At 39.0% G+C, this 15,047-nt stretch overlaps 1 protein-coding gene across 5 annotated transcripts in view; it reads right to left on the bottom strand.

The window, feature by feature from the left end:
- The window catches only part of Mpp6 (membrane palmitoylated protein 6), an 86,838-nt gene that overhangs the window by 38,799 nt on the left and 32,992 nt on the right, over positions 1-15,047 (bottom strand). For all 5 annotated transcript variants that reach the window (XM_021189920.2, XM_029534954.1, XM_021189921.2 and 2 more), the window contains exon 3: positions 586-738. In XM_021189920.2, coding sequence (XP_021045579.1) covers positions 586-738 — 153 coding nt within the window. The remainder of the gene's footprint in view (positions 1-585; positions 739-15,047) is intronic.

Below are 15,047 nucleotides of genomic sequence, written 5' to 3'. Positions count from 1 at the left end.
TCTTTTTGTTTCCACTTGGTTGATTTCAGCCCTAAGTTTGATTATTTCCTGCCTTCTACTCCTCTTAGGTGAATTTGCTTCCTTTAGTTCTAGGGCTGAAACAATTTTTAAAACGTTCCATACTAGAATAAAAGCGGAACAAGAAACAGTGATATTAATGAAGAAAAATGGCCACCCAGATGGATCAGAGGGTAAAAGCTCCTGCCACAAACCCTGATGACCTGAGTTCAGCCTCAGGGATCCACATGATAAAAGGGAGAACAGATGCCCAGGTTTCTTTGACTTCCATGTATCTGCCATGGTGTGACACTGTCACAGTGAGGAGAGCTTTTCCTAGGAGGATGTCTGAGTCAGGGTTAACTGATGACACCAAGGAAAAGCCAAGGTTATTTCTTTCTGTGACAAATACTGTGTATTTCTGGGCTGTACATAGCCATGTATGTGTGTTCACATTCCTTTAGCCTCAGGATATTAGAAAACCTAAGCTAGAACTTAAAAACAGGCCCCAAATAGTACTCAATGACTTCAGTGTGGAAGTTAGCTTCTCAAGGAGAAAGCTGTGGGAAGAGGGCATGGACAGGTTACCTGGAAGTGAGGCTCCTTGAGTATCCCAACTAGTTCTGCCACATTTTCATCCACACTAATCAGAGGAGTGATATCTTCAAGAATTTCATTCACTAATTCCAAGTTATTGTCACTGACAGCTTCTAATTTTGAATCTTCAAGTCTCTCATGAGCCTGAAAAGACAAGAGGGGATTAACTGATGGGTTTTGTTCTAGCTGATATTACACTGGTTTATAATTTCTTAGTTTTAAAAGACATTACTTAGAGGGTAGGCAAGGTCGTTAGCTGGGCTACAAGTACTGGCTGCCAAGCCTGACAGCCTAAGTTTTATCACTGGGACCAACACAGCAGGAGTGAACTGACTCCTGAAACGTGTCCTCTGACCTCCACACAAGCACTGAGGCATGTCTACATGTACACACAAATGTAAGAAAAAAAATTAGAGGTTTAATTTACTAAAGCCATATTTAATATTTTAATCACAGGCAATAGACGGATTTTATAAATAAACTATAAAATATGACAACTTTAGTCTCTAAACTGTGAAATACTCATTTTTATAATTACTGCTTAAAAAAAGGAATAGGACAGATGTTATATAAAGATCATGTGATATCCTCTACTTACCAATGAGGTATCTAATAGAGGTTTGAACTCTGCATACTATTATGTTTTATTAAAGCAAATGATTAAGTATAAAAAAGAATAAAAATATAATCATTATTCATGTAAATATTTTTAAATGATTTAAAAGAGGAAGTAAATCAGGTCTATCTCTTTAATCCCAGTCCTGGGGAATCTACGAGGGCAGGTTGGTTGTTTGAAGCCAGTGCTTGTGCTACAAAGAAGTTTCATCTCGAAAACAAAATCTAGACATTCAGATGGACACACACACACACACACACACATACATACACACACACATACATATACACACACATACATACACACATACATACACACACATACACACACACACACATACATACACACATACACACACACACACACACACACACACACACACACCAAACAAACAAAGAGCACCATTTAGAGCCCTGAAGCTACTATTTTTCATGTTGAAGAATCTAGGCTAGGGATACAGTACAGTAGTAATATCCTTTCTTAATGCATTTGGGTTTAATACCTAGCAATGAAAATTAAATAAAACATCAATTCAGAGGAGGTAGTTCTCGAGCAGGTCTGACATCTCATACTTCGATTAGGAGGATAGCTCCCTCAATGTATGTTCCTTGACAAAACAACAAAACAAAGGAAAACCAAACCCACAGTCTTTTCTTTCAATGTGCCCACACTATTTCTGACTCAGACATTTTAGAACACTGGTTTAGGAGTAAAGTGGAATTCTAATTCAAACCCAGGAAGGTTACACAGCCTCCATCCTTCACATTTTCTTTTGACAAATAGTGGCTTACTAATTCTAAAGAAAGGGAACAACTAATTACTAAGACTTAATTCATAAGGATGACAGATCACACTAATGCTTTATAAACCATTTCTGTAAGTGCTGACTAGAAATCCCCATGTCCAGTACCATCCTGCTGTGCTGTTTTTCATGTTGTATGTATCACCAGGCAGTGTAGACCCCCCCGAGAATCCAAGCAGAACATCTGTAACTTGTAAATGATGGTCATTTTGTTTGCGTTATGCTTTTTTTATTTTTTCAAGGTGATTTACCAAAATGATTTTTTCCCCAAGAGAGACAGGTAAATTCCCCTTTCTATGTTGCCCAGACTGACCTTGAACTCTGGGCTCAAGGTCTCTTTCTGCCTCAGGATTGTGAGTAGTGGGGACACTTATGTGAACCAGCACACCCAGCAAAGTAAGCTCTTAAATGGAAGAGATTTTAAGATAGACTTCAGAAGAAAACATCTTGAAAGTTATCAAACACTGATAAAGCAGCAGACTTGATTAAACATAATGAGGGAAGTCAAAAGACCTACTGTGACTTAAATAGACAATTCTATTTGAATCTGGTTATGAAACAATTTACAAAGACTAGAGAAAATGCAACAATGTGTGCCTGGGGACCCCTTCAGTTTTCCAAAGCTTGGAAGCTTCTGCTGACTGCTGCTCTAAGAAGCATGCTCTAGCAGGGCAGCTGGGCTGTTAGTTCAGAACATCCCTTCCCGTGGGTGACTGGCACTCCACGGCTTCAGAGTCCTACCTCGGCCCTCTGATTTAAATGCTTTGCTTCTTAGAAGAGCTGTAAAGACCCCATTTCTCTAGGACACAGATACCTGTGTTCAGGCACCAAGTCAAAAGTTTTAAGTGTGACCTGTGTAAGTCACGTGATTACCATATCTAAGGCTGTGTGTAAACTGCTTCAATTCAGACCTTCAGTTCAGAGAAGATCACTGATTTGGATATTTCCCTCCCTCTTCCACCTGACTACTAATCAGGTGACGCTAAGTGGGAAAGTGATTAAAGCTAAAGGCAGACAAGGGAGTGTCTCCAGGGGGTACAACTGGAAGACACCCAAACATACCCAAAAGTTCCTTCATATCACAGACGGTGTTTCTGGAAATAAAGACTCTAAGTATAAAGTATGTAAATTCTCAAGGGTTTTAGTGAAATTATGGCTAGTCGCTTTAATATGGAGAAACGATTTCTAAAATATATTCAAGATCAATTTCACAGCCAGGCATGGTGGCATATCTGTGATAGAGACACTTGGGAGGAGGAAGCAGGAGGACCAGGAGTCCAAGCCATTCTTAGCTATACAGTGAGTCTGACACGAGCTGGAGACATCAGAGTCCATCAAATGGTTTTAAAAGATCAATTTTATTTCTCTGAGAACAGAAATACAGGCCCAAATGTTATAACATAGAGTTATTAAAGTTCTGAGGCATTGTAAAAAACTTGGAACCTCTTAATTACTTTAACATCAATTTATTCAGCAATTTTCAGAAGCTAAGTGCCAACTTGAACTTAATTCATCAAACTAACAGAGTCACAGGAAACCAGTTAAGAGCAGGTGCTCACGGAGCACATCCCCATGGATCTCTCTGAGTTTGAAGCCAGCCTGGTCTACACAGCAAATTCCAGGTAAGCAACAAGGGCCATAATAGTGCATAGAGCCTGTATTAAAAAAGAAAAGAAAAACAATTAAAGGGGCAAATGAGTTTTTCTTTCAGAAAAGGCAGTACTGAAAGCCAGGATAACTTAATAAAAATGCATCTCACCTGTCACAAGCAGGGAAGCACAGACCACAACCGATGATGGAGAGGTCTGGGATCTACAAAACTGTGGCCTAGCATTCTTAAAATGACTAGCCACAATGTGACTAAAACCCTTCCTTGAGAATGTCTATATTTTATACTGAGAGTCTTTATTTCCATAAACACAGTCTGTGATATGAAGGAACTTTTGGGTTTGTCTGGGTTGTTCTATAGATCCTAGTCTCCATGTGCACCTTAGAAAAATGAGCTGAGAATTTCTTACACAACTTTTCGCTCTTTTAATCAAGTACTGTCCTTGCATACTTGCAGACAGACTTTTTTTTAATATAGTTACTAAAAATAATAGTATTAGTAAGGCACCAGTGTTAGTGTCTGTGACCTTGCCTTTGTCATTAAAAAGCAAGGCTCACACCTAAACTTTGATTTTATTATCTTACAACAGGGCTAAGTATGTAGCCATTCCTTATTAAATATTTTGCAGAAAAGGTACATAAATGGGAAATGAATTTAGCTGGGGTAAAAATTGTTTCTCTTTTATCTAAGGATCTAAACTCCCAAATACAAGACAAGTCTACCAACACCCAGAATAAGACTGGCTGAGAGTGGAAACAAGGCAGGTAGAGTTCCATTCCCATCCTGTTTTGCATGTTGACAGCAAACAAGAGCATGGGTCCACACAAAGGAGGAGCATACTAGCTGGAATGGAAAGTCCTAAGGAAAACCAGACATTTCACCTCACTATCCAGATGGAGCTCAAATGTTATTAGGTAAGTTTTATCACAGAGCATTCCAGTGCCACTGCATAGGGAGCTGCAGAATTAGGGCCACACAGATGCCAGTCACCACAAAAGGGTATTTGCCATTTTTAATTTTTAAGAGAAGCAAGGTTGCTTTAAACACTGTGGTATTCAGGGAAAAACACATAGGTATCTTATTATCTTAGGATTGGAAATAACTTTCTACATATGACACAAGATCAAGGAGTTTCAAGTCACATGCAAAACATGTCTAATTTTATGTAATTAAGTATTAAAGCACTTCTGATAAAGACTCAGCAACGTCAAGACACAAGCCTTTTATTGGTAAAAAGGCTAAATTCTCTTTATATAAAGGCCTTTTACAAACTGACCAACTAATTAAGAATATGAACAAAATAATTCACAGGAAGGAAAACTAAAAATTCTAAAGAAATGAACAGATACACAATTATGTGCAAAAGAGTACAAACTAAAACTATCCAAAAATGTCCCTTTTCTTCTCAGCATCCCTGTACTAGACCGAGCTGTGAGCACACAGGGAAAAGGCATTCTCATACACTTTTCTAGTCAAAACACACGTGAGCAAATTTTAGGATTTAATCAACTCCTACAAAATTAAAGGATTTTTCTAAAAAATTGTCCTAAAGATATATAAATATGTATGAGACACAGAAGGATTATACATAATAGCATAATTTATAACAGAAAGGCCATATAAAAAAAATCTACCAGAAACCTGACCTAGAAAAATACTACAGTATATTCACAAAGAGAAACATGACATTATTAACTTTATACAGAACACCGGAGTCTTGAGGTTGCGATACAGAATCATACACAACACAGGCCCACAATCCATTACATCTGTCAGTGAGACTAGATGCTGCCCACTGAGAGACCCAGCAAAGCAGTAGCACTCTTCCATTCAGGGTACTGTGCTGGGATGCTCTAGTCAGGGCAGTAAATCAAGGAATACAAGAGATTCAGAATGGAGGGGAAAAGGGCCAAAGCTATTTTTATTCACATATGTCACGGTCTCATATTCAGAAGATCCCAAGGAGGTACAGTAAAAACTATTAAACTAACAAGTTTAATAAGGTTGCAGATTACATCACTAGTTCTATATGCTAGGAAGGAAATCTGAAAATGAAACTTAAGAAAACATTCATAAAAGCACCAAAAATAAAACATTCGAATAAACTTCAAAAAACACAGAAAACTTATAAATCTATAAAGCATTGTTAAAAAAAAAAAACCTAAAGGATTATCAGTAAATCAGCTTACAAGTTTTAACATCATTAGATGGTGTATTAGTTAAGGTTAACATTGCTCTGATGAAACACCATGACCAAAGGCAACCTGTAGAGGAAAGGAGTTGCTCTGATGCTCTGAATGCACACAGAGTCAGGGTTTGCTCCTCAGCTGAAAAGGGAGGCAGAGTCTATGGAGTGTGGCTGAATTAAAGAGGAGGGGTTAACTAGTCTCAGCCGGAGCAGTCTTCAGCTGATAGACATTTTGAGATAAAGGTATAGTGGGCATTTTCTTCACACACTATCAACATCTCCCTTGGATGTTGCACAAGTTTATAATCCTAGCACTCTATAGGGAGATGGGAAATGGAAACTAGAAATCTCTGTATGCTCATGGATAAGTTAGCCTGGCATGTCAGAAGAGAAAACTGGATTTTAAAATAGAGGCTGTATATGCCACAACCCTAGTTCTATTCCCAGGACCCCAATAATCCTCTTTGTTAGGTGTTCTGTCCTGGTGTGGTGGTCTGCATCAGAACGCAGAAGTGTATGCATTCATATATTTAATGTTTGGGCCCCAATTGGAGGAACTGTTTTGGAAGGATTAGAGGAGGTATAGCCGTGCTGGAAGAGGCGCATCACTCTGGGTGAACTTTGAGTTTCAAAAGTCCATCCCATTCTCGGTTAACTCTCAGGCTCCTGTGTGTTCGTTCTCTCTCTCTCTCTCTCTCTCTCTCTCTCTCTCCCTCCCTCCCTTCCCTCCCTCCCTGCCTCCCTGCCTCCCTGCCTCCCTCTCTGCCTCCTGTTTGTGGATCAGATGTAAGCTCTCAGGCTGCTGCTTCAGTACCTCATCTGCCTGCCTGCTGCCATGCTCTCTGCCATGATGGCCACAGATTCACCCACTGTAACTGTAAATCCCAATCTACTCTCTCTTCTCTAAGTTGCTTTGGTCATGGTGTCTTCAAGGCAACAGAAAAGTAATTAAGAGACATGGTTGACTTCATCCTTCCCTTTCTCTGCCCTTCCCCAACCTACCACCATCTGGCACCCCAGAAGACTTATTCCAGACTGCCCAGGAACCTTCACTGTTCCTGAGACACCTCTGCTGGGGAACTGACTTCCTCCCTTTCTCATCTCCTGAGCGTTCCTACCCCACCATCTCTACACCCAGGGTCTCCTTCTAGATCTGTGGCCCTCAGAGCTGCTTTCTCTGAGAGCCACCTCTGACTGGAGAGAAGCTCCTTTCCCCTCCAGTCTTTCCTTCTGCCTGCTGCCCTCCCTCTCTGCAGTCACAGCCTAGCTCCAATTCTGGGCTATGGGAGCCATCTTTCCCTGGTCCGAAGAAACAACTCATCCAACAGCTTAACTTGGCATCTCCAGCACTGACCCAATTTAAGGACAGTGAGATTATCACACCAAACACATAACCAAAGAGAGAAGTCCACATTCCCAGGTCAAATAAAACAATAAAAACAAACAACAAAAAACCAATACAGAGTGTCTCTCAAACTTGTTAGTCCTTTAACATCAAAATAAACAAACAAACCAGCAACATGATGACCACAATTAACAAACACATTTAAAAATAACTTCACATATTATCTATAGGAAACTTAGCTTTAAAGACAAGGCACCACCTTAATGTGAATGGACAGAAAAGTTATTCCAAACAAATGGAATCAAGAAGCAAGTAAGCACTGTCATCCTAATATCTGACAAAATAAGATTTCGAAATAAAACTAAGCAGGGAAAAAAAGGGTACTGAATCCTAATCAAGGGATCATTACTTAAAGAAAATATCACAATGCCCAACATACACGCAACGAACTCTGACATACCTGATTTCATAAAAAGCACACTAATGGAATTAATTAAAGACACAGATTAACACAAATCCAATAATTTTTGGTCAATTTAACACCACACTTTCTCCAGGAGATATGCCTTTGAATAAAAAAAAATAAAGAGGAACCTTAGAATTAAATACCTTATATCAAATGAAATCAGCAGCTATCTACAAGATGTTCCACCTAAATTCCAAAGAATAAACAATCTACTCAGAAGCACATCATGTGCTGGGACATAAAACAAACCTTAACAAACAGAAAAATGAAAATAATTCCACATATCTTATCCAAGCATTATGGAATGAAACTCAACATTGACAGCACACAAAGCTCTAGTCAGTATATAAACTGATGGAGATGAGGTAACTCACTACTGAATGATGAATGGGTCAATGAAGAAACCAAGAAAGAAATCCAAAATAAGCCAAAACATAGCATATTATAAGAAATAATAAAAATTAAAGCAGAAATTAATGAAATAGAAGTAAAGAAAATAAAGAATCAATTAATTCTGAGAGAAAATAATCATGATCAACAGAGACCCTGTCCCAACTAACCAAAACAAAGGAAGAAATTATCTAAATTAACAAAATCAGCAATTAATAGGGACTCATTACAACATTCACCCAAGACACATATAAATAATATATGGGAATACTCTAAAAACCTGTACTCCATTAAGTTGAAAAATCTGATTTTAAAAACTTAAATTTCTTGATTTATCCAAAATATCAAAGTTAAACCAGAGAGACCAATAGACCTGTAGCAGAACCTATAAAAAAAGGATCATCTCAATAGAAGCAGAAAAGGCCTCTGACAACATCCAAGATGCTTTAAAGATAGAAAGTCCTAGAGAGTAGGGCTGTGAAACATGCCTCCGCACAGTAGGGCTGTGAAACATGCCTCTGCACAGTAGGGCTGTGAAACATGCCTCCGCATAGTAAAATCTATATATGACAAACCTTCAGCAAACATTACCCCACTCCTTTTCAATATATAGTGCCTGAAGCAACAGCCAGGGCAAAAAGGTAAGAGAAAGAGATTACAGGGTTACAAATATGAAAATAAGAAGCCAGACTACCCTCCTTGCATGTGAATAACACTATGTATAACAAATCCCCAAAATTCCACCAGAAAACTTCTGGCAACAATTAACAACTTCAACAATATGGCAGGGTAAAAGTAAACTTATAAAAACCAGTAGCTTTTCTACACCAAAAACAAACACAGTGAAAAAGGTATCATAGCCACACTCCCATTTACAATCTCAGCAAGACCAATAAAATACCTAGGAATAAAGCTAACCAGGAAGGTTAATGGCCTCTATAATATAAACTTCACATCTCTGAAGAAAGAAACTAGAAGATGGAAAGAGAACCCATGCTCATAAAATGGTAAAATTAATGTTGTGAAAAAACCATTCTATCAAAATCCATAAACAGATTCAAAGCAATACCAAACACCCAAAACAGTCTTCACAGAAACAGGAAAACAACAACAACAACAACAAAACTTAACTACAACTTGCATGGAATCAGAAAGTACCCCATATAGCCAAAATAATCCTGAGCAACAGCAATGCTGGAGGATTGCTATCTCAGACTTTAAAATACAGTGTAGAGCTACAGCAATACAACTACATGGTACTGGCACACCATATCCACATAGAGACCTGGAATAACACAGAAAACCAACATGAGCTCTCATCACCACAGCCATTTGATATTTGACATTAAGGACAAAAACCATGCAAAGGAAAACAGACAGCCTCTTCTCCAAATGCTACTGGGAGGCCAAGTGTCACATGCAAAAGAAGGAAAGAGGACCCTAGCTATCACATCACAAAAACTGAGATCCAAGCCTCAGTGTGAAACCTGAAATAGAGTGTACATGTACATGCTACAAAGATGGAGCCACACAGCACATACTGTTTGAGATATCTGTGAGGAATTGAGCGTTGGTTTTATAGACATACATTAATATAGTCAGAAAGCATTCTAAGACTTGACAAAAGTAACAATTATCTTATTTGAACTTAAATAAAGAACTGCAGGCAATTAAGGGATGCTGAGAGTGGGAGAAACTGCCTTCCCCAGCAGAATGAACACCAATTTATTATTCCATACCAAATGGGCAGACCAGAATATATACATATAAGTAGTACTGTATAGACTGAGTAGGCTGTGTGTATTTATTTTGGAATGTAACAACATATAATAATTTTTTTAGAAAAGAGAGGCCATGAATTTGAATTAGAGAGAGTAGGCATACATAAGGGGCTGGGAGGATAAAAAGAATGATGTAATTATGTTATAATCTCAAAGAATAAAATGTGTTTGTACATAGGAAAGAAAGAAAGAAAGAAAGAAAGAAAGAAACAAACAAACAAACAAACAAACAAACAAACAAACCTGAAACAGAAAATCCTAGAGGAAACCAGACAGTACTCTATAAGATAGAGGTGTAGGAAAGAACTTTCTGAACAGGTTTCCACTTGTCCAGGAATAGTGGCCAACAATCAGCAACTGGGATCTCATTAAACTTAACAGCACTAAGAAAATTAATATTCAGAATATACAAACAACGACAGCAGCAACCACCACCACCACCACCACCACAGAATCAAGGAAACAAACAGCCCAGTATAAATAGGCTAGGAATCTAAACAGAGTTCTCAACAGAAAAAACAAAAATGCCTAAGAAATATTAGGGAAATGCAAATTAAAACAACTTTGAGATTTCATCTCACCGCACTCAGTACAGTGAGAACAACAAGAAAGCTAACAACAAACCCTGAAAAGATGGCAGGAGGAACCGTCATTCACTCCTGGTAGAACTGCCAATTGGTGCAGCCACTCTGGAAATCAGTATGGAGAAACCTCAAAAGACAAAAAAGAAATCTACCATATTAGGTAACTGTAATACTTTGGCATCTGCCCAAAGGACTCATCATCCTATCCGCCCCCAAGATTTGCTTAGCCATGCTTATTGCTGCCCTATTCATAACATCCAGAAAAGGAAAACAACCTAAGAGGCCTTCAACAGAGGAATGGATAATGAACATGTGGTACACACATATAATGAAATACTATTCAACACAAAGAAAAATAAAGTCATAAAATTTGCTAGAAAAGATTATACTCCGTGAATTAACCTGTTGGGGGTTGGTCTTGTGTACTGTATATTCAGTAGTTGCTGATTTCTGTGTCCAGAGACCTGGTTACAGTCTGGGCACAACCACTGTCCATCTATATCTACGGTCCATCTGCTACTACTGAACTATCTCCTGTACAATGCTGTATAAAGAATGCAATTATCTCTGACTGGTTAATAAAGAGCTGATCAGCCTGTGACTGGGCAGAGAAGGTAAGGCTTCTGATCCCAGCCCCAGGGGTCCCGGACAAAGAGAAGTAGAAGGACCATGAGAAAACAGGTAGAGAGACCACATGGAGAGAGACCATGATGCAGAGGGTCCAGGAAGATCATGATGAGCAGATGACCAAGAAAGACTCAACTGAAGGTACAGGACCTGTTGCTAGGAAGTAGATAGCCTGGGGCTTAGAGTAGATAGATATCTACCCAGTCATAGTGCTTAAAGCTTGTTAATAAATTTAATTGTCTTGTGTCAATTATTTGAGAGCTAGAATGGGAACAGATAAGGTTTACATCCTCAAATTACTGCCTACAGTAGCCCAGACCCAGTAAGGCAAATGTTGCATGGTCTTTCGTATCTATGGTTCTTAGCTTCGAACCCTCAGATGTGAATGAATAACATGCAGTAACCACAGGAACCAGGCAAGTATAAAGTGAATGATCTTGACTTTTAAAAACTAAGACTGTTGAATAATGAGTTATTACTGTTTTTGTCTGTTATAACCACTAATATATTCTTAAGAATTTTAAAAGTAGGACAAGAGAGATGACTCAGCTGTTAATCCCACTGTCTGCTTTTCCTGAAGACCTAGGCTCAATTCACAGCTCACAAATGTCTATAACTCCACTTCCAGGGGATTCAAAACCCTTTCTGGTCTCCTTGGGCATGAGGTATGCATGAGATGCAGACATACATGCAGACTTAACACTCATGCATGTAAAATAAAATATTTTAAAACAAAAGGAATTCTAAACCTATGTTTGTCAGGAATACAACTCTATAGTTTTATCAAAATAGCAAAACACTAGTATTTTCTTCCTTTGCCTTTTTCTGGAAGAAATTATGTAAAATTAATATTATTTTTTCATTAAGTGTTTGGTAGGATTTACGGTAGAGAGATCTGGAGCTAATTCTGTACTATAGTTTTAACTTGAAAACAAGCTAGAGCTTCTGAAGTTCTATCTTATATGAGGCTTCTCTTTTAAGAAATAAGTTTCACTTAAGTTTTCACATTGTCACCAAACTGTTTACAATTAAAAGAAATGTTTACTTTATATGTGTGGGTATTTTTGCCTGCGTGTATTGTGTCCATGTCCACATCCATGCCTCATGCCCAGGGAGGTCAGAAGAGAGCAACAGATCCCTGGAGCTGTAGTTACAGAATGCTGTGAGCCACCATCTATATGCCTGGAATCAATCCCAGGTCTAGAAGAGCAGTCAGTGCTCTTAACAGTTGAGTCTCATCCTTGCAACAATGTCTGTCTGTGGCTTTGATGTGGTGTCCTCCCTCTCCACTCAGGCAGTAATTTGTATTTAGTTGAAGGTATACTGACTTTATCAACATATCATCATACATTGTATTATTTTTCTTCACCATTTACACCAATTTTTTATTGCCACTTCTGTATATTTTGTGTTACACTTGCTCACTTGGGTATTGTTATTCTCTGACACAGGCGTGCCTTTAAGTTCTGCTTTGTGACACGTTTTCATCATGCATCTTCATTTCTTCATTCAGTTCTAACTACTGTCATTTCTTCCTTCACTCACAGTTTGTTACTAGCTGTCCTTACTAGTTTATTGTCAATTCAACACAAACTAGAATCATCTTGGAGGAAGGAACCTCAATGAAAAGAATGCCTCCATAAGATTGGCCAGGAGGCAAGCTTGTGGGGCATTTCCTTGACGAATGATTGATAGGGAGGGCTCGGCCCACACTGCATGGTACTTACTACCCCTTGGCAAGTGGGCCCAGGTTAAGAAGCAGGCTGAGAAAGCCAGGAGGAAGAAACCAGCAAAGCAGTCTCCCCAGCTTCTGCTTCCGTTCTCGTCTGCAGGTTCCTATCCTGACTTCCTTCAGGGATGGACTGTTGCCTCAAGTAGAAGATGAAATAAATAACCCTTCCTCTCCAATCACTTCTGGTTAGTATTTATAGCAATAGAAACCCCAACTCAGGCATGGTATTTATGGCTCTGACTCTGGTTTCCAGGTGTGGGCCAGTCCACCTACGTCTATCCTGACTTTGGAGCCCATCAGACTCATACTCATAAGCAGTATGGTATAAATGCTTATGACCGTACATCATCTTAAAAGCACATTTTATACTTATTCACAAACAGTTCTTTTCCTCTGTCATTCCGTCAGAAAAACTTTCTTTCTCTTAAACACTTTTAGATTAAATGAAGATTAACTTTTTGGTCTGCACAAAGTATCTTACTTAGTATGTGCAGGCTGTTTTTTCTGGAAAGGGGTGTTGATGCTTCCCTTTGTTACCTTAAAGGGTAATCTCAAATCCTCATTAGACATTTCAGGGTTCTTGCTTTATTATCACTCATTTTTTCTTACTGTCTTTCTTTCCTCCTCTATTTGCTTTAAAGATTTTACTTTGCATTTAAGTTTTAAGACCTAGATTTTTTTTTCTCACCTCTTGAATTGCTCAGTTTATGTCACTCAATATATGAAAAAACAAGGACCTGACTGCTCCAAGGTACTGTTGAGTAGAAGGAATATTGTAGATACGAAGGGTCCAGACTGAAATGGGCCAGAGGAAAAGAGAGAGCAGGACAAGAGAAGGGACCAGCAGCCAAGAGAGGTAGGAGACCAGGAGACAGAGACCAAGAGCCATGTAGCCAAAATGGCTGAGTTACAGAGATGAAAGCAGGCAGAAGAGAAGGGAGCTCGGGGGGTTGCAGAGGCTTAGGGTAAGTGTCGAGGTATGCCAGCAGGTATGGTTCTGTAGCACATACCTGCGGTGCTGACAGATGCTGGGAGAACCTGGTAGCCACAATACACTGTGCTGTGTTCTATAGGCACCTCAGTAACACATTTATCCTGGGTTTAACCTAACACTCATTTATTTTCAAGTACTTAGCACATTTAAAACCATTTCTATTTCCTCCCTATCCTTGTCCGGGACAAAAAGCACACACACACGATCTTGTGTGTACCTCGCACCTCTGTCCTATATTTTGATTTGACTTTCTGTGAGTTTCACCTGGGATTTTTCTGTTCATCTATTTTCAAAATTGGCAATTCTTTCCTTCTGTATTTAGTCTCCTAATACTTATATCCATCAAATGAGATCATTTCAAATACTGTATTTGAGTGTTAACATGTCAATTAGATTTGGCAATTTCTTTATGCTATAGGAGTATTTACCACTACATTATTATTATTTTTTTATTATTATTATTTTTTTATTTTTTCGAGACAGGGTTTCTCTGTGTAGCCCTGGCTGTCCTGGAACTCACTCTGTAGACCAGGCTGGCCTCGAACTCAGAAATCTGCCTGCCTCTGCCTCCCAAGTGCTGGGATTAAAGGTGTGTGCCACCACCGCCTGGGTTATCACTACATTTTTATTTATTAAAAATTTGCTTGAATGTTGGACATTATTGATTCTTTTTTTCATCTTTTGCGTACGTGTACTGTATGTGAAAGAAAAAAAACAGACAAGAAAGAGAGAGAGATACACCCACTATGCCATAGAGGAAGTGTAGGAACTGCCTAGGTACCAGTCCTGGCCTTTCACCTTACTTGAAACAGAGTCTCTCTGGTTTTTGCTGCTTCTTATGGCAGGGTCGTAGGCCAACAAGGTTTGAGGATTTATGACTTTATTGCCTATCTCTCTACAGAAGCACTGGGAATGAACACACACACACACACACACACACACACACACACACACACACACACACACACACAGGCTTTAGGTGGGATCTGAGGATTTGAATTCAGGTTCTCACACTGGCACAGCATTTCACCCTCCTGAGTTATCTGCCCAGTATTTTTAATCAAAGAGAATACAGTTGCTCCTTACGTGTTCCACAGTAAACTAACCATTTCGACTTCTAAGAGTAGTGATCTGATAATCCTCTGAGAGCCCATCATAGGTGACACAAACCAACCCACTTTTCACTTCCAGAAGTTGTTGAGAATAAATACACATAAACACTAGCACCCAATGTTGACATAAACAGAGCAAGGCAGTTAAAGACAAGGTTAGAACACCTGTCCTAACCCTTATCTCTGTCATTTACTCTAATGTATGTT

The sequence above is a fragment of the Mus pahari genome, chromosome 2, assembly GCF_900095145.1.
Source record: "Mus pahari chromosome 2, PAHARI_EIJ_v1.1, whole genome shotgun sequence".
In the NCBI taxonomy this organism is placed as follows: domain Eukaryota; kingdom Metazoa; phylum Chordata; class Mammalia; order Rodentia; family Muridae; genus Mus; species Mus pahari.
This window is presented reverse-complemented; position numbering and strand designations above follow the sequence as displayed.